The sequence below is a fragment of the Micropterus dolomieu genome, linkage group LG15, assembly GCF_021292245.1.
Source record: "Micropterus dolomieu isolate WLL.071019.BEF.003 ecotype Adirondacks linkage group LG15, ASM2129224v1, whole genome shotgun sequence".
NCBI classification, from domain to species: Eukaryota; Metazoa; Chordata; class Actinopteri; order Centrarchiformes; family Centrarchidae; genus Micropterus; species Micropterus dolomieu.
Window position 1 is genome coordinate 5,214,872 of NC_060164.1, and position 21,316 is coordinate 5,236,187.

Below are 21,316 nucleotides of genomic sequence, written 5' to 3' on the forward strand. Positions count from 1 at the left end.
TCGTGCTGGGACCTTTCTTCATATGCCAGTCCGCCGAATGGCATTACACATTTCTCTCTCAAAGTTTATTTGCCTACTCTCTTATCTGCCACATGAGAAGCCCAGACAACCCCCCATCAGGAGATGAATGATAATTGTCAGCACCTTTCCAGGAAAATGCAGGTAAGGGAAATGGACTGGCATTTATACACACATTAGTTTATTGGTTAAGCCGCAGAAGGTGGAATCGAGGCTACAGGCAGCTGGAAGCAATCTGATTGTGCCACTCTTGCAGACCGGAGTGTAAATCACAACATCAGCAACTGCATTTCATGAATAAGAAATGAAAAGCTGTCCAAGTTCTAATAATTTCCTTTATCTAACTTTTACTTACAACTATTAGATGTAATGTTCACCAACATATGTTAATTAATCTGTAGAGGAAAATGACATAATAGTAGAGTAGGATATGCACGCTTATTAAGTCACAGTCGGGGGTAATCAGACCTTAGCCTTTACCCATCCTGTAGTTTTCTTAATCATGTTCCTCAGCTACACTTGGAACCTATATAAATGCTAATTACTTTTTTTGTTACTGTACACAATGGCAGCACATGCTAATAATATGCAACAGTCCCATGAAGCTGCATCGACCTTTCCTGCAGATTACTTTGGTGTTAAGCTGTTCATTTGTTGTAACCTTTCAGCCCTATGGTGAATCAGAGAGCACAACATTATGCTGTTTATTTGGTGTAATGTGACACTCACGCAGGCGGGCGTCCACTGGTGTCACAGTGGCTTGACCTTTCCAAACTAATCTCCAGGGGCATGTCGGTAAATGTCGGATCACTTCCTATTATGAGAAAAAAGTTCAAACTAAACTCGTGTTTAGGGATGGGTATCGTTAGGATTTTATCAATTCTACCACTCTTATAAGTTTGGTTCTCTATCAATACTCTTATTGTTTCTTTTTCATAAGTACTTTAAAAGAAATTCAGAACAGGATTAGCATTTAAGAAATTGCTAGAAATTGCGTTTACAATTCGATTCGCGTTTTTTTTTTTTTTTGGTTTAGCTAAAGTTCGATATTCACTGCCAGTCTATTTTTGATGGAAGCTGCATCAAGCAGCACAGTGCAGATGAGCAACGGCAGAGAGAATCCGGTCAAGACTTCTAATCGTATATCAACAATAAACACAATTAAAACAGAAAAAAACTGAAACAATTTAACAAGTCAGCAAAATCAGACAGGCAAAACGCTCTTATTCTGAAATGTTCCAAGTGGGATCTGTAGCCTGCGGAAAGCTGCACAAAACTGGCTCACAGAGAGCTGTTATCTGTAGTTGAAGCACAAGAAAGGACAAATTAACAAAACATCAACAACGTAAAGCTAAACGCTCCGCTGCTGAAACACGCAGTGGGAGTTGATGCCGCACAAAACCGCGACTGCCTCTGTCTGTTCGCCAACATGACGCTTGTGATTGGTGAGCAGGTCTGTCACACAAGGATGACAACGGACTAAATTTGTAACTGCATGGCTTTTTAAAATGGGTCAGATGTGCTGTAAAATTAACCTACATTTTAATCGCCGTCTTCATGATTCGCTTATCGCGTTCTTTCAAATCGCAATTTTGATTTGAAAACGATTCTTCGTTCAGCCCTAATGTAGCGTCTTTGTGTTCATTCATAGTATCATTTTTGCAAGTGGAATGTAAAACTAAAACCAAGTAGTTTATGACTTTCAAAATTCAGTACTTACTAGGTAAATGAAAATTGATTTTTCCATTCCATTTATTTTTTAAGTGTAATATTTAAAAATAAATATCGACCCCTTTCTCTTTTCTGTTTATCAAATGAATATTCCTTGGCTTAAAGGTACAAGGTACATTTATTTGTCACAATTTAACAGCTTGTAGAGTGACAATGGGGGAAAGCTGCTCTACAGTCTGGTGGTGTAAGCAAAAACTTCTATCTCTCTTCCCAGAAGGCAGCAGGGTGAACAGGCTGTGGCTGGGTGGGTACTGTCCTACCAATGATCTTCTGAGTAGTTTTAATCACCCACTGCAGAGTCCTCCGGTCCTGAGCCATGCACATCCTATTAGAGATGTGCGGATCGATCCTAAATACCAACGTTTCCTGCTCTAGGATCGATACTCATATAAAAGGATCGATATCTAAACTCATTAATTTGGAGTGAGTGTGTGTTTTATCATAAGTATCTTTCTGTCACCAGGATGGTCTAACCACTCAGTTGATAAGAACTACTTTTCCTTCGGCCTGTCAAAGTCATGCTTGCGCTACGGTAAAAGCAGTCACGTCTGGCTGTATTTTAGCTGTGAAGGTAATAATGTTGCTCTGTGTGATGTGTGTGCAAAGACAGTGAAATACTTTGGCAACACTGCAAACTTCGCTAAACATCTGAGATTAAGTCTGCCACAATAAGAGGATGATGTTATGAAGCGGCAGGATATTTTCATTATAATTAAAGAATATGACAGTAGTTTGATGTCTTGTCATTATGCACTATTATTTTGAATTGGTAAGGCTACAGCCTACTCCTTATTTCTCTCATAAATACAGAAAAATGACGGGGGAGGTCACATTAAACTAGAAATAAAATATGTAAAAAGGTATTGGTATCGGTATAGGCAATACCAGCCTGGGTATTACTTCGTATTGGATCGGATAGGAATTAAGTGGTATCGCACATCACTACATCCCATGCCAGTTTGTGATGTTTCCTGTCAGGATGCATTCTATTGCGCCTCTGTAAAAGCTGACAGGAACTTGGCGTGGGAATTTGGCCATCATAAGCTTCCTTTAGAAATACAGATGTTTCTGAGCTTTCTTCACCAGCGTGGAGATGTAAGATGACCACATCAGGTTCTCTGTGATGCTGATTCCCAGGAACCTTAAACAGCTCACCTGCTCCACCTCAGCACCACTGATGTAGACAGGAGTGTATGTCTTTATTTCTTTTTTCCTAAAAGCATTGATCAGCTCCTTGGTTTTGCTGATGTAGAGCAGTAGATTGTTCTCTCTGCACCACTCTGCAAGATTATCAATTTCCTCCCGATTTCTTCCCGAGGTCTCGTCGTTGTAAAGGTTCAGTGTTGTTTACTTTCAACAAATATATTAAAATTTAACTTAAATTTGTTTTCTACAACTCCCAGTGATCACTAAACTATTTCACTCTTCTTCTCTTTTTCAAATACAAAAAAACCCCCAAAGCTGTCGTCCTTCCTCTGAAGATACTACCCGTGTAAAGATAAGGAACGATCTGATCAATTCCCAATATTTTTATATAAGAGTTATTTTAAATAAGAAAAAAAAGTAAAGAAAATAGATCACACACACACTTGTCCATAACAACAATAATTATACCAATCACCTGGCAGGTGGCATTTTACGCAAGGTATCGAATGAAGTCCTCTATTGGTATTGGTATCGCTTAAAGAGTACTGGTTTTGGTACTAGTATCGTAAAATTTAAAATGATACCCAACCCTAGTTTCCGCTCATCCTTCCCTTTCCAAGCGCTTAGGAGAAGCTACGGTTGCCAACATGCTCTGTCGGCTCTTGTGCTAAATAAAAAGTATGGTGCTCCATTTATCCAAATTGCACTCTTCTTACTTCTAATAAACCTGATGAAGACTACTAATAGTTCTTCTTCTTCGTATGTATTCAACATAGTGATGAAACACGCTCTGTAGAGCAGAGCTAATGAAAACAACGGTTCACTATGTAAGGTATTCATGCACCACTGAAAACATTGTTATGTATATTATTTTGCATTTTGTCAGTAGATCCGCCTAAATATTACACACTGGACCTTAAACTAAAAGTGAAAATGCAACAATGAAAACATCAACAATTCATAGAAAATATGTCATTCCTATGAATTCCAAAGGATGGGCTACCTGGTTATGCTAATGACTTGGAAGGACTATAACGTGACAGGTTAATCTTTTTGAATTCTCCTTTTGTCTCCAATTGTCACAACAAAACCTATTTACCTTCTGTGTTAGATAGGCTTCTTAATTTTGGTAATTTTCTGTAGACTGGACCAACGTTTGGCAGAAAATTTATGACTAAACGAGTTTTTGCTGCGGAAGTTGGGTTGGACGAGTTCGGCTTGGAATTGGGAATACCCTATATCATGTTTCGTGGTAGGGTCTCACAAGTCTAATTTGAGCATTATCTGAAATAATAACCCATAACCCTAACCCTAACAAAAAATTAAGCATAAAACTGAAGTGGTCCTTTGCTAAGCCTGTACACCGCCATAATGAGAATGTAAGAAGCTACTGTAATGTTTCTACCTATGTAATAGTTACACCGATTTGCCCGCGGCTGCTTCCTGTTTCATTATGTATGTGTCAGTATCAGTGCTCTTTGCTACTGCATTCCCTATTAGATAACCTAGGTAGGACATAACACACAACTTACCTGGCCAGGCAAAACTCTAGCCTGTTATTAACCATACGCTTGCTATACATGCACAACCAAGTGTTCATATTAACTTACAGCAGGAAAGACAATGGGGTGGCAGACATGAAATTCTCATTCATGTAATTCAACTTGTCAAAATGTTTTCATTTCATATTACAGGGACTGCAGGAACTTTAACCGAGGGCTCTACCATGCTGCATGTGACCCATGTTATTGCAATAGATGGTTATAGTAGCAAAGTCGTGGCTCATGAAACAATGCCGGTGAAGAATTAGTTGGTTCAATTGAAAGCATAAATAGCAATTTATCTATGCGACAAAATGACCCTCAAAGGTAACAAACGTCAAAGACAAAGACACACAGTCCTCAACTCTGATTAACTATATATAAATAATCCCTTCCATATGTTTCTACAATCCGAGGCCTGCTGTTGTCAACCATAAGATGTGGGACCAGGTGAGAGTCAACCCTAGCAAGGAATTCTACTTGTTTCTTTTTATTCAGGAACTCCTTGCTCCCCATAGGCACAATCAGCACAAACCACCATATTGCAAAATCCTGTCAACAAAGGTAAGAACTTGGGAAATGTATGTAGACCTTTAAATATGTCACATTTATCACCATTAATTTATTTGACCATATCATTCGCTTTGTGGACTGAGTTTTGACAGTTTCATATGTCCCCTTATCTTATAATAGATAGTTGCAATTCACAACCTTCACCATTGGATGCCACTAAATCTTACACAGAGCCTTTAAAGCAATTCATTGTCAAACAGGCTGCAAAAGCAAGTGACCGGGAGATTAGTGGAGCTGAGGGTGTTTTGGGCAGGAGTACAATACTGTGGCAGGCGAGGCTGGCAAGAGGGTGAGGCTGGCATTCTTAGGAATTTGTCTAGTGGAAGTTACTGGTGAGCGAGCTGGATTGCAAATCCGAGACTTGAGTGGGAATCCCGTGATTACTGCTGAAGACGGGGAGAGCGAACATCAGTACAGACTGGCAGGCAAAGTACAGGTAACTGATTATCAAAAGGTTCACAGCACGAGTAAACAATTGATGTGAAGTTAGACCATATTAGAAGTACCTAAGTTTGAGAATAGACTCAACTATCCAGCAGGGACTGAATGACAGGCCTCTCCTTATGTAGCAGGTTTGATTGGAATCTGGATCAGGTGTGTGATTGGAAGGAGGTGAGGATTGGTGCCAAATTTAGGGAGCCAGGTACACCCAAAGACTCCATTAAAAAAAGAGATAGAGAGAATGCACTAAAAGAAAAAGCTTGTTGAGCTCTCTATGCAATTAAACTGATATTCTATTACATAAGTACCCCAATGACTGTTCACTGCATGGAAGGTTACATCTTGTTCACTTTTATTTGTAGTCTATGTCCTATCTGTATTTGTTATTTTTGATTTTTGTAATTTATAACTGCTATTGAATGGTCTTGGATTGTATTAATTTTGTTATGTGATATTCAAATGTAAACTTTTTAGACATTGTGGCAAATTGTTTTGGCATCATTGTTTAAATGAAAGGCAGACAGACAAAACTAAAACGCACCAAGCACACCACATTCACCCAAATGCAAAAATGAACAAAACCCCTCACACTTAAAAACCAGCTGTCATGGGGCAGGTGTCATGGCAAGGGGGCTGTGACACCTGCAAGCCAAAGAGAACATTCTGCCTTTACATGCAAACATTTTAACTATTAATCAATGTATTAAGTCCAGGGATGCATATGACCCCAACCCTAACCCAGATCAATGTAATTAAACTTATTTGCAATGGATTTCCTAAGACAACACACTTCACATCATCATGCTGCTGCTTGTGGTCCATTGAACCCACTGTGCTGTCAGTTGACAATCATTAATTCAAAATAACTCCAGTATTACTCGACTTGATGACAGCTATATTCATTACTGTAAGTGCAATAAAACCTTCGCCAGTAAAACCTTAACACTCAATACACCTGTTCAACAAGCAACATGTAAACATCTTTTAAACACGGCTTTGCTGGTATAAACATTACTGTTGCTGCTATGGAAACAACATTTAGTTATAATGAAAATATTAAATTCTAATCCTGTTCTGAAATGATTCTTTTTACAATATATTTTTTCTAAAAGCACTTTCAGTAATGAAAAAGAACCAATAAAAGTGATCCGATAACAGTAGTAATATCAATAAAAATATCCAGTCTAGTTAATGCTACTTTAATCTTGATTATTTCATTCATGTGTTTATTGTTGTTGTTGGACAGGAGAGGAGGGGAGACAGCATCAGCGCAGCAGAGCAGAGAATAGTAGAACATGTGTTTGGAAGCTGAAGCAGCGTAATAAAGTCTGTCATCAAGAAAATAATCTGTAGATATCTGCATTCTTGAGCAAACTTAAAATGGAATTTAAAGTAATTTTAGTAAGAGATTTTTTCTCTGATGATAATGAGTAAATTATTAAAATCAACAAGATTTTGTTTACAATAAATCTGTGAATGTAATATTCCTGTGATTATTTCCCTGATTCACAACAAAGTCCTCACAGTATCTCTCACACCCTGTGCCATCAGCAGCATAATACAGCTGGACATGCATACAAAAGCTATAAAATTAGTAAAGCATGTTAAATATGTTTGACAATATTTTTGTATAGTGTCCTGAAGTGATATCCGTGCAGACAAATGTCAGGGTGGATCTGCAGTTTTTGTACAGGAGTATGATAACAACTACCACCAGCACTTTACAGAGCATTCCCATGTCAACAACCTTTTCAACACGTTCTTAAGATGAGCACAGGTTGTGTCTAGTAGCCTAATAAGACAACAAAAGCATCTCAAAGGACACATTTAACGTCCAGCTACGGATTATCTGATCAATACCTGTAGGTGTCCTGTGATTATACAGATCTTTTCTCACACTGACTCTGCCTTCCATTGCAGGACTGTAATGGATTTGTTGTCCCTCTTCCATACGCCGTTACGTTATGAACTTAATGGCATTTGTGTCTATAGAAAACATGTAACCAAGGAGGGATCGCTTTGGGGATTTGTGTGTAATCAGTGTGTGTTCTCTTGGGGGGTAATGCAATTTCTTGGTGAGCCCTACAGATGGTCTAAAGCTTTTTGTTTAAAGAGCGAACCATCTAGTGGGGCCTCAAGAGTAATTAATAAAAGATCTTTCACTCAATCTTTCAAGTCATAACCCAAAACTGAGGTCATCTTGCTGATTCCACAGAGGCCACATAGTAGGAACTATCGATTTGCCTGATTCTGATCTCATAAAAGAATGAATAGCATGATCTGACAGCTGTATGCCAAAGGTAGGAAAATTGTATCTGTCACACATGATTAATCTGCCTCTGGAGTGAAAAAGGTGGACTCACATATCTACACCTTTTTAAATCATAATCATGGAACATAGATGGTCCATGTAGACACATGCCTTTGGCGTGGGAGACAAGGTTCAATTCCAACTGCGACACCATTGTGTCCCACTTAACACCAGTTACTCCAGAGGCGTGCAAACTCTGACATATAGCAACTGTAAGTTGCTTTGAACAAAAGCGTCAGCTAAATGTGATGTGGCAAAATTTGATGTAATCTCAAAACTCTTAACATGTTGTCAAATTAATAGTAACTATAATCTAGTAAGTATATAAACAGAGAGACTAGTAATGAGGTCATTGCTGCCTTCAAGTACTTTTGCTGTCTCTCAGAACTTGAACCTCATTTTGTGCCCTGATAGTTTTAGTCACAAGGAGGACGTTGTTATTTGTCCACTGTTGGACTCACTGGCTTCACTTCTGGTGGTTGCTTTGGCTGTATTGAAAAATACAGACTTGTTGAAAATAGGTTTCTAAAATTTCTAAAATCTAAAATCTTCCATGGCAGTGTTGGAAGAAGTACTGATCTTTTACATAAATAAAAGTAGCAATACCACAGTGTAGAAATACTCAAAAAGTAATACAAAAGCCCTGCATTCAAAATATTACTCAAGTAAAGTCCTTATGCAGAATGGCCAATTTCACAATAATGTACATTATAGTACTTTATATAATATATATATTATTATATATATTATATTATTATATATATATATAATTATTGATGCATTAATGTGTACATCACTTTAATGTTGCAGCTGGTAAAGTCTTATCTCATCTTAATCCATTATAACAGAATTTATTTGTTGATTATATTTTGTATTATTAATTTGAATCTGCCAAGTAACTAGTGAGCGAAAATAAATGTAGAAGAGTAAAAACTACAATATTTGCCTCTTAATCTCACACTCTTCTAAACGTACAACTGCTTGCTGCACAAGATAGCGCCAACGCTCCCTGAAAAAACTCTCTTTGGTACTTTGGCACAATGTATTGAAACAGTGCTCTTCACAGGAGTGAAACAAGCTTCGGCCCTTGGGTATCACCCTCCCATCTGAGTGAACTAACCTCAGCTAACATTAACAAGTAACCATGTGTTGCTATTCTAATTAGACATAAAGTACAGTTCTGCCCCTCTAAAAATGGTCGATATGTTATTGTAGCTGGTGTTCTTTATTATATTCCAGTGTTATTGGTCAACCCCTAATTTCGACGATGTCAGCTTTGCTCACACATTACTCAGCAATCTTACTTTGGACAGACAAACGCACTGCATCTCATCCCACAACTAAATCATTTTCCTTCTTTTTTCAAGCAGATTATTTTTTTCCAGAATTATTTTTTATAGACAATTCACTCAATCCATCAATATCAATATCAATTTTATTTATATAGCACATTTAAAACAACCAAGGTTGACCAAGGTGCTTCACAGGTTAAATACAACAACAAGACACTACTTACACAGTAAAAGTACAGCAATAAAACATTATAATATACAGTATATGATATATAGTGATATTAAAATTGCCAGGGACAATAACAGACTTAACTCGAAGGAAAGAAAAGAGATGTGTTTTTAACAATGATTTAAAACGTTCAAGAGTTGGGGCGGTTCTGATATTGACTGGCAGGTTGTTCCACAGGTTAGAGGCAGCTACACTAAAGGCTCGATTGCCTCTGGTTTTCAGTCTGCTTCTGGGTACGTCCAGGAGGAGGAGATTGGCGGATCTCTCACTCTATCTGCAGTATGAACGTGAAGAAGCTCTGTTAAGTACAATGGAGCCAATCCACAATCCATTAAGGCATTTAAAAGTTAAAAGTAAGATTTTAAAATCAATCCTGTAATGAACAGGAAGCCAGTGGAGGGAGCGCAACACAGGTGTGATGTGGTCCCTCTTCTTCTTTCCTGTCAGGAGGCGGGCAGCAGCATTTTGGACTAACTGCAGGCGCTGAATCGATGACTTGTCTAAGCCCACATATAAGGAGTTGCAATAGTCAAGGCAGGAAGTTATGAAGGCATTTATCACCCTCTCCAAATCTTTAGGAGGGAGATAGGTCTTTACCTTGGCTATAGTTCTCAACTGGAAAAAGCAGGATCTAACAGTGGCGGATATCTGTTTATCAAATTTAAATGCACTATCCAATACAACACCAAGACTCCTCACAGTTGAGCGGCTGTTTGAAGTTAAAGGGCCGAGAGAATCTACATCAAGCAGTTCAGGGTGTCCAAACACTATGATCTCTGTCTTGTCTCCGTTTAGGTTGAGGAAGTTTAGGTTCATCCACGTTTTGATGTCCTTCATACAGTCAAGCAGGGGCTGCAGTGTGTCACGATCCTGTCTGCCATGTCTTGTTTTGTACCTTTTGTGTTTAGTCGGCTTTATTATCTGTTATTTTTGAAGTCTGGGTTTTTGTTCCATGTCCTTAGTTCTGGTCTTTGCTCTTGGTTCTAGTGTGTACTATTTTGGTTTAGTCTCTTCTGTACTCTGTTCTCGTTCAGGTTCTGGTTCTTGGTAACGTGTGTGTGTGTGTGTGTGTGTGTGTGTGTGTGTGTGTGTGTGTGTTTCTTGTTGGTTATTCTCTCTGCCCCATGTCTGCTTGTCTATTGTTCAGTAACCTTTGTCTTGTCTGTTACCCCAGTGATCCCTCTGCATGTCTATCTCTGTTTTCCCCTGCTCTCTCTCTCCCTGCCTGTGCCTCGTTAACCCTGATCTCTGTCACCTGTGTTGCTCCCGCCCTGCTCGTTATCCCTGTGTATATATACCTGGTGTTTCTTTCTTGTCTTTGTCGGGTCATTGTATGCTGTCTCCCTGAGTTGCTGTGTGATCGCCTGTCGTCTGCCCTGTCGTCTGCCCTGTCGTCTGCCCTGTCGTCTGCCCTGTCGTCTGCCCTGTCGTCTGCCCTGTCGTCTGCCCTGTCGTCTGCCCTGTCGTCTGCCCTGTCGTCTGCCCTGTCGTCTGCCCTGTCGTTGTGTCTCCCTGTTTCCCTGCACCATTTGGATTTCGGTTTGGACAACCTTTGTTTTGGACTCTGTATCAGTCACTCAACCTGTAAGTGTGCTCGTCTTTAGTTGTTTAAATAAATCACTGAACTGTACCTGCCGGCTTCGAGTCCTGCATTTGGGTTCCACAACCTGCCTCCACACCACCCATCGTGACACAGTTAGCCCTTTGCTTTTACATTCAGGGGCAAATAAATTTGAATATCGTCTGCAAAACAGTGGAAAGAGACCTCATACCTCTCAAAAATGGAGGCCAGGGGCAGCATATACAAAGAAAATAAGATGGGGCCTAAGACAGAACCTTGAGGAACACCGCAGGTTAATGGGGCTGTCTCAGAGGAATAATCACTGAGGTGGACAGAGAAGCTCCTATCTGTTAGATAGGATTAAAACCACCTAAGTGCAGTACCTTCGATTCCCACACAATTTTCCAACCGTGACAAGAGGATTGAGTGGTCAACAGTGTCAAAGGCAGCAGTGAGGTCTAAGAGCACTAGGACGGCAGAGACTCCTGAGTCAACAGTTAAAATCAAGTCATTAAAAACTCTTAAAAGTGCCGTTTCAGTGCTGTGACGGGGTTTGAAGCCAGACTGGAACTTATTATTAATTAAAAATGTTTGCAGCTGGGTAAAAACTACTTTATCCAGGACTTTACATAAGAAAGACAGTTTAGAGATGGGCCTGAAGTTAGAGAGAACAGAGGGGTCGAGATTTTCCTTTTTTAGCAGGGGCTGTACAACAGCGTGTTTAAAGGCGGACGGAACATGACCAGAGACAAGACAGGTATTTATCAATGACAAAATACATGGTCCAACGGTATCAAAGGCTTCTCTAATCAAACGAGAGGGAATGCTGTCTGAGGGACAATTTGTGGGTCGCAGATGATGGACCACCTCAGATAGGGAGGAGATGGGCTCAAACTGATCTAGGACCGCAAGGCACGTAGGAGGAGCAGAGGGATCATGGTCAGAGGATGTGGTTACAGAAGATCGAACAGCAAAAATCTTCTCAACAAAGAATTTTAGGAAAGAATCACAGAGGTCCAATGTAGGTGTAATAGGAGCAGAGTTTCGGGGATTTGTAATGGTGTTAAACATGTTAAAATTAACCTGTGGCCTGTGACAGTTGTTGGCAACCAGCTTAGAAATAAAATCAGATTTTGCAGATTTTACAGCTCTCTGATAGTCAGATAGATATTGCTGTAGGATTTCATATGACACTCTGAGTTTATCTTTCTTCCACCTTCTCTCAGCTTGCCGACATGGACGTCTGATTGCTCGGGTGGTGTCATTTAACCAGGGCTCTGAAAGCGCTTTAGTGCGTTTCATCCTCAAAGGAGCTACAGAGTCCAAGATGTTTGTGCAGGTTGAATTAAAAACAGTGACAAGTTCATCAGCACCAGTAGCATCACCTCCATCCAAGTTATAGAGCACAGAGTCTTTAAAAGCAGCAGAGAACTGTGCCGGGGTTTGACTGTTAATTACACGACGGCAGCGTGCAAAAGGAGATTTGACCAAAGAACATCGGACTGTAATCGTAAATTACGAAAAAAAGACAGGGAAGTGTCACATTATGCCTTAATATTTATCCGAAAACTGCTGCAAATATAGTCGCTGCTGGTGTCTGTCCCACCTGAAACCATTCAGTGGTTGACAGCGCGGATTGGTTGGAACTACTGAGAGCTGCATGGAGCACGTGATCGCGTGGCGGCGAGATCAAAGAGTGCCGTAACTCTCTTATTTAACAGCTCTGGTTGTGATCATGTTGAAAGTGACCAATCATAAGACGGTCAGTGTCCTCCTTGCTTTCCGCCCCCAAATTGTCTAAAGTCATGTAGACTCCAGCAAGCAGAAATCAGCTGAGCGAGCAGAAATCCACTGCGCGACCTAAACACCACTCCGCGAGCAGAAGCCCACTGCGCGCGAGCAGGATTCCACTGTGCAAGAGTTATCCTTTGAGAGCATGCCAGGCGCTCACTCGCAGCTACCTGTACAACTCTCGGTTGTTGAATTTGTGTGTGAGTACTTTATCATACGCGCGGGAAGGTTAAAGTTTGGGCGTGTGGAGTAACATAATTTGTTCGTGAGCTTGTTTTACACGCTCACAACTTAAATAAACGCCATACCTTGAGTGGAGCAACATTGAAAAACAAATGTAAAACTGATAATGTTGGCATAAGCAGTGATAGTAATCAAGTCCCTCTCGCGCAGAGCTGGAGGGCCCTGTCTCACTCTCATGTCAAAGGTGAAAGTGAGTGTTAATGTTTCCTTTTTAACTTTGATGAGAGGATGAAGAGGAAACTATCCTTGTGGGCACGAGAAGACAGAAAAACTCAATGAGAGTGAACAGCGGGAACAGCAGTCAGGTAAACTTGTGTTCTCTACTGTTAGGTTAATGTGCATTTTCAGAGACTCTTGCTAGTCTGTCTGTTCTGCTAACCCAGCTGGGCAGTACATCTTTTGTCTGTGTTTTGGTTGCAGACTGTGACTGAATGTTACGAGTGAAATACAACAATGTATTACGTTTGATAAACGCTGACTGGCCATGGAATTTGTAAACTGTAGCTTGGAAAAGATAACCGCGTTGCACGTGGAAATTCGTTTATATGTGCATGCACAAAATTAAACTTGTGCATTCTAGCAAGAAACATCTGTAGGACCAGTCCAGAAATGGATTTGAGGGCACTCCTCATAGGCACACATTATTTTAAAACAAGACAGTGATTATCTGTCTCTCAATCAAGGTTTAATTACAACTCTGGACTAATGCAAGATGGAAAGCAATGGATTAACAATAAATATTAATATGCTGATTAGCGGGCACACTGGGCAATATGGATGCACATCTCAGTAAATACTAAGCATCACATATTCAGCCAAGTCATAGGGTAAAGGTGAAGTACAGGCAGCCTCAGCCAGTAGGAGCACAGCCAGAGATGTACAGCTAGCATCAGATACAAGCAGCTCAGACACTAATGGAACAATTACTGCTCCAACAAATGACCCAGCAGATTGGCCCCTAATCTTAACAGACTTCATGAGGACTAAATTAGTGCGCAGAAATCTATTCAAACCAGCAAAGGATTTGGCCAAAAATCAAAGGTTTAGTTTAAGTTGGAGTTTAAGTTTATCAAAGAGACTAGACTGAAACTATATATTTTTTATTATTTTATTTATCAACTGAGACGGCTTTAGGTTGAAATGAAGCAGCAAAAATCTGTCTCAAAATACTTATGTCCCCAGATGCATTATCTTTTGACTATGACATATATCTTCTCAAACTTTTTCACAACAAGGACCCCGTAACTGGCATAAATTAGACCGACCATGCAAACCCATTTGATAAGCTTTTGTCCCAGGATCGCCCATCTGATTTTGAAGATTTTTAGTAAAGTGTATGAAAACCATGACCAAAATAGTCATACATTCTATCATTGTGTTACTAATTAAGTTATAGTGAAAAATAATAATTCCCTGATTTGCTGGGGACCCCCTGGAACCCTATTCAAGGACTCCTGGGGGTCTCTGGACCCCACTTTGAAAACCACTGCCATAATTTGGTAGGATTGAATGACCAAAATGAATACAGTATTACTCAGTGATCCTCATTAGACTTTCTCAGTTAAATAATTAGAGAAGTCATGGAAATGTTATTGCAGGGATCCGATAGTAAAACATCATGGATTTCTCATTACAGAACAGGGCTATTTCTATATATATACCCACTCAGGGAATGAAAGATTGATGTGTTTGAAGAGATTAGGCTCCATTTACTGCTTACATAATCCGCCAACAGCGTTGCTCCAAATTTCAATCATTCATCAATTTTTCTTCCTTATTTATTTAAAATGCTTTAGAAAACAACACAATGCTGTGTGATTTTATAAAATCTGGTACATTACTAGGACACCAGATGCTCAAAGCAATTGATGACATGGAGTGCTGACTTCACACACCACAGTTTGCTCATATTGCGTAATCTTTAATAAATTACTTGAATGGTTACTGTGTGGACTAATCCTTCTTTGTTATGCTCCTGAAGAAGCCAGGCACAACAGTCCTATTAAAAAACCATAGAGGGAAAATCAGTGTATAGGTGTACAGTACCAGACAGATTGAGGGCTGCTAGTTTGGCAGGTGGAATGTTTGCCATGAAGCGCTCCATCCCCAGGTAAATGAAGGCACTGCACCTGCACAGCAGCTGCTCCATCTCAGACAGACTTGATACATATTGAACAAGGGTTAACGGCGTAGAAACGATCATGTCTGTTGCAATGTAACAAATACAGCTGGTTCTCAGTATGCTCAGTGCAAAGTCCAAACAAAGACATGCTGCATTGCATTGCTTTGCTCTGCTTAAAGGTTCTAACCTGGGCATTTTATTGCTGCCCACGAAGCCCTCCCACAGATGGGTAAAATGCTGGTTGTGGGTTTCCAAAAGCTCCTTAATCCTCATGCCCAGACTGGTCCCTTCTGTGCCACATTGACAAAGACAGACATATTTTGAAACGTTGTACTTGCTAAGATTGTGACATTAACTGGGAGCTGAAATGTGACTCATACAAGGCCACAAAAGTAGCAACAACAGCTGAGAAGAGGACATGCAGAGCAAGCTGTGGCAATGCCCGGCTGCATAAAGAGAACAGTCTTGGCTTCTTGAGTCTTAAAAATACTCCTGTACTTGAAAAAACTACCCATACAGAACCTAAAATAAAAGCAGCTTGATCCTTAAGAAGCACTTTGTCTGCCATACATTTTCAGTCTAACAGCTAACTCCAATGTACTAGTTTATTAATTGTATAAACATAGAATATAAGGTTTTTTCTCCATAAATTGACTTATCAATTACATTTACTTACCAAAGTTGCCTTCATTATGAGGGTCAACAATATCTGTGCAGCTATGTTAAGAATAATGATCTATGAAAAGAGTGCAACTATATTCCAAGAAGAGAAATAAATCAGCCAAACAGAAATAGATATAAAAGATACATTTGAAGTTACGTGTGTCCACTGGGAAGGTGTTAGAAGGCAACACACAATTCACTGGTACCTGGGTAAATAAAAAAACTAAGTTATTACAACTTAAACAAAGGACAGTCACACTCATAAACACATGGTAATATTGTCTGTAGCACATATAAATTAGCAAATACCAGTTGCAAAGGAGAATATGAGAGAGAAGTTTAAGACAGAGGGGACAGAGCAAAAGAAATATAAGCAAAAAGGAAGCAGTTGAAAAACACCGAAGTGGTGCATGACAGAAGATAAATGCTCAGAAGCTAGAAATAGCATCTTTATGAAAACACATTATGTAATTGATTGAAAAATCCCACTTAAAAGGGAGGCGAGAGGAACTTAAATAATTGCCAGTGCTGACAGCAGGTAAAAGTAATATTGCTGTCTGTGTCTGGCAGGCCCAGATTAATTTACTGAACTCACCACTTTGATGGCTTGGCTTTGATCTCCCTTCCCCTTAGTTCCCCTGCCACCTTTGGTCTCCTTTTTGTTGTCACTTTCAACTGCCACAAACAGAAAGTTGAATTAATACATATACTTGTCTGCGGGGTAGATTACACGGCATTTGGACTGGGGGGGAAAAAATCTCAGTATCTGCAAGGTCAACAACATTTTTTGGTGACTTAAGAACTGTTCTAAAAGTTTCCTCAGCATCTATCATGAAATGAATACCAGTTTAAATTGATTCAAACCCACATTTGTTATAAAATAAATGGGTTTGGGTCAACACCTACTTGCAGACACACTGAAGAATTCATCTTTGTGATTTTTAAAAATGTATTTTAAGCCAGGCTTCCGGTCAGCGAACTGATACGAACGCTGAAGTCCCTTAAACCTCTTTGGTTCTCTTCTGGTTGCAAAAATAAGTCCAGTTCCATTAGAAATAATGGTAAAATGAACCTGCTTCTCACCTGATTACCTCAGTAAACACTTTCCTAATGAGTTTATGGTCTCAATCGCTAGTTTCAAGTCTTCTTCAATACATGATTCAAAAACATGATGTTCATTTAGTAAATTATGCTCCCATTTAGAGGAAAATAGACCATAAAGCAGAGTATGCTTCAGGGCGCCGTTGAAAAAGCTTATTAGGAGTTGGCTGTTCATTTTCTCTGGTGAGTACATTACTTTTAAAGACTTGTTAGCAAGACAAAACTGTCATGAATTAACGTGAATTACAGACGCACTAGCTAAGCAAGCCAGCTAGCTCCACACACGGCCGTTAGCTCTACCGTCTCATCCAAATATGGTCACGTCCGGTGCCGCTGGTTGGAAAAAAAACAACATGGCGGCCCCCCATATCGGCTAAACTCGAGGCTTAAAAACGGCAGTCCACAAACCTACAGGTGACGTCACGATGACTATGTCCACTTCTTATATACAGTCTATGGGCAGGACTGCAGAAGAGGAGTCCATCTGTTGGTCCATCACTCCAACACTTTGGTTCAAAGGGAAATGTACTGGACCACCCCAAACACTTTACTTCGTTTTTAAATAAGTCATAGTAACTGATTTATTTTACAACTTGGTTAAGTCCCTGATATTAAGGGACTTAACCAAGGGGACTTAACCAAGTGATATTAATTTACTGCTTAAATACCTTTAATGTCTGTTGTCAGGCTGCTTGAGTTTCTATAGCTGACAGTATTTTCTTGCCACTACAGCTAGACAAGCCACCACACTTCACAGTGGCTCTCTCTGCTCATGCTATAACTAAAACTACTAGTTTTTCTTATTTCTACAAATCACTGCTAAGATGTAAAACTGTGAATCACTGTACTTCCCACAGGTCAGCAAATGGCAAATCTTTCATGACGTCTGTGTAGAAATTTTTGTTACTTCACTCAATAACTCAGACTCTGTGTGAGATAGTAAGAACAGACATTCATACAAAGGCAAACATGACCCACCTGAAGGCAGTTTGTGCTAATTTGTCCTGTGCATACCTAATGAAATCACTGCACAGAATAACAAATAGCCCTTTCAAAAGCGGTTTCAGGCACTATATCTTCTTGACACAATGGTAAACTGTAGATGTCAAAATTATGCTAATGGTGGCCGAGAAAAAAAAACACAAAAACCTTTTCCCAGTGTCGTCATCACCCATATATTTGATCCGGGCATTGAAAGATGTTTTAGGAAATACATGTCGTTGCCTGTGGCATATGCAAGTGTCAAGTGACAGACACATATACACTAGTTTAACAGTAACCTTTGAACATTCATTCAAGTTATGCAAATGACTCAACCTTTAAAAAGGTAAAGATGTCTGCAGCATTAGAATCAGTGCTTTTTCTACTGCTTTTTCTTTTCTTTTCAAAATATTAATGCGCAGAATACCCCCAAGGATTAAAGCATCATTGCCAAAAAACAACTGTATTTTTTTTTCTTGGGATTTTACACTCATTGTAGACCTCCTGAGAGACTGGAGAAGGACACAATGCATTGGATAATATTAATTAAAATGAGCCCCATCTTTTTAATTTTTTTTTCTGGCTTTACTTGAAAAATACTTCTTGAGCGTATTCTTTTAAAATCATTTTTAATCAGATTCAATTTTCACACATCAAAATGTTCTTTGTTTCCTGCTCCAACAAAACACAGGCAGAAAATGCAGTTAGCTGCTGAATAGTTATACTGGCTTAACCTATGTAGTTATGTACAGTTTTGCAACTATAGTGGCTAATCAGATTTATTTTTAGACCAAGTAAATTAAAATAGTTGTGAAATGTATTGAGTTTACATGTTGATGCTAAGAAGTCCTCTCTAATGACATACTGTACTTATTGCTACCTGCCCTGTGTTCCAATCACACTTTTGAGGATGATAATGACACAGTCAGGCAGAAATTACACCGAAAGAAAGATATTCTTAACAGAATGTGGCTGTAAAGCAAATATATCATCTTAAGAATAGATGTTGAGCAATGTGGCTATTCAAATTTGTGTGACACAATAGTACTTTCAGCTAAAAACAGTTGATGCTGCACTTGATGATGCACCCGGTTAGTACTAATCAGATTTTTACTTCGCTGTGAATTCTGGTGAAGGTTTGTTCCCTTTCGAGTGAACTCGAACTGCGTCGGTGACGACACTATGGAAACGCCTCTGGCCGTGGCAGGACTGAATCATGAATGAAACTACTCCAATCCTATTGGCGTTGCTAGAACGGTACCGTGTGACGGTGTTTACTGGAGCCGTATATAAGCACGCCGGCACACCGGACACATTAGCTATTTTCTATTTAGCAGGCACTCTGGCATGTTTGAGACTACGAAAGAAGTACAACCACGAGAGGAAATTTCTTACCTGGAAGGAAGTCTGGCAGAGGAGATGGCTGGTGAGCAGTTCAGGCAGTGTGTTTTCCCATGCCCGCGCTACATCACGGCTGGGGACACTCATGCCCTGTGTGTGTCTTGTCTGGGGATGCCGCATGCCCAGGCAGCTCTCGAGGGGGCTTCGGTCATGGGGCTCCCAGCGCGACATCTCCGAGGGCATCGGGACTGCCGAGGCTTTTTCCCGTTTGTCGTCTGCTGGCTCCGACTCCCCTCTTCCCCGTTCGGGAGCCGGCTTCTCGGCTTCTCCCGCTTGAGGTGTGAGCCCGGAGAGGCTGCGTCTGTCTGGTTCTGAGGAACTGGATGTGCTCAGCATTATGGAGGAGGAAGACTTCCGGGAGCCGGACCAACATCATCAGTCAGCGCCCAGATATGACGAGCTCTTGGAGGTGGTGACACGGGCAGTGGTCAAGCTCCAGCTCGATTGGAGGATTGGTTTGTCACGATAGATCATATTTCCACATCTCCATCCGTCCCTCTCACAAGAAGTTCCTGAGGTTCGCCTTTGGGGGCGCAGCGTACCAGTATCGGGTTCTTCCGTTCGGCCTAGCACTCTCCCCTCGCACGTTCACCAAGTGCATGGATGCAGCTCTGGCCCCGATGAGGCTCAACGCGAAGAAGAGCGTGCTGACGCCCGCCCAACGGACTACGTTCCTAGGGGTGGTGTGGGACTCAGCGACGATGCGGGCCCACCTGTCTCCTGCACGCGTCAGGTCCATTTTGTCCACAGTGACCAGAGTGAAGCTAGGCTGCACCATCACTGTGAAACACTTTCAGAGGGTGTTGGGTCTCATGGCGGCAGCGTCCAGCGTAATCCTGTCTGGCCTGCTGCACATGAGAGCCCTGCAGTTGTGGTTAAAATCCAAGGGATTCTCCCCGAGGGGAAATCTGTTCCATCTGATACGGGTTATGAGCAGGTGCCTTCGTTCCCTGTCAGTATGGAGGAAACCTTGGTTCCTGTCCCAGGGTCCCGTGTTGGGAGCGTCATGTCGCCGGACAATTATTTCGACAGACGCCTCACTCACGTGGTGGGACGCGGTCATGGACAGCCGCTTTGCGAGATGCTCCTGGCAGGAGCATCATTTCTCTTGGCACATAAATTGCCTGGAAATGTTGGCGGTATTCAGAGCTCTGAAGAGTTTTCTGCCTGCTCTCCGCGGTCGCCAAGTCCTTGTCAGGACCGACAATACGGCAGTGGTGGCCTATTTGCCACCAAGCCCGTTATGCAAACTGGCGCATCAGATCCTCCTGCGGTCCCAGCAGAGACTCCTGTCTCTCAGAGCGATGTATATCTCTGGGACCCAGAATCAGGGAGCAGACCTGCTGTCGAGACAGGGGCTGAGGCCCAGGGAATGGAGACTCCACCCTCCTCTGAGGGACCTGCTGTCTCAGGCGGAGGGCCAGGTCTTTCACCCTTGCCCCGCCCTGTGGGTACTGTGGGTCTGGACCCTGAGGGGGCCCAGTTCCTTGAGGTGGGCCTGATGGCGGGAACAGTCGAGACGCTGCTCAGCTCCAGAGCTCCGTCCGCGAGAAGGATGTACGGCCTGAAGTGGAATACGTTTGCCACCTGGTGTAGAGAACGGGCGGTGGACCCGGTTACCTGCCTGGTGACTATGGTACTGGAGTTCCTCCAGGACACATACGGTCGTCACATAGTGTCGTCACGACTGACGCAGTGTCTCGTTCCCCTTCAAGGGAACTCGAACTGCATCGGTCCGCCACACCTCACCCCGCCTGGAGTGCCTTGCTTCATAGCAAAGAGCTAATGTGTCTGGTGTGGCGTGCTTATATACGCCTCCAGTTACACCGTCACACGCTACCGTTCTAGCAACGCCAAAAGGATTGGAGTAGTTTCATTCATGATTCAGCCCTGCCACGCCCAGAGGCGTTCCCATAGTGTCTACCTAACAAAATGTGTATCCAACACCAGAATTTTAGCAGAGCCAATAATGTGATTCTACACACTTTACTTTACGCCAACAGCTTTAACAAGTGCGGCCATTTCAACTTAAAGCTTGATTTTTTGAATTGCTCTTGGCCACCACCTAGATATGTTACCCCTGGACAATCAAACCTTCAGTTCTGAGTGTAAACTGCTATAGCAGGCACAGCAAAATGGCCACAGTTAATGGAGATCCACTTAGCAAAGCA

General features: G+C 41.3%; 1 protein-coding gene across 14 annotated transcripts in view; it reads right to left on the minus strand.

Annotated features, from left to right (window-relative positions):
- Positions 1 to 21,316, minus strand: part of LOC123983824 (cilia- and flagella-associated protein 46) — a 117,686-nt gene that overhangs the window by 42,998 nt on the left and 53,372 nt on the right. For 11 of the 14 annotated variants that reach the window (XM_046070210.1, XM_046070214.1, XM_046070219.1 and 8 more), the window contains 4 exons: positions 16,258 to 16,337; positions 15,808 to 15,868; positions 15,676 to 15,708; positions 14,924 to 15,289 (listed from right to left, as the gene is read on the minus strand). In XM_046070210.1, coding sequence (XP_045926166.1) covers positions 14,924 to 15,289; positions 15,676 to 15,708; positions 15,808 to 15,868; positions 16,258 to 16,337 — 540 coding nt within the window. The remainder of the gene's footprint in view (positions 1 to 14,923; positions 15,290 to 15,675; positions 15,709 to 15,807; positions 15,869 to 16,257; positions 16,338 to 21,316) is intronic. The other 3 variants (XM_046070223.1, XM_046070220.1, XM_046070221.1) reach the window with 2 other exon arrangements.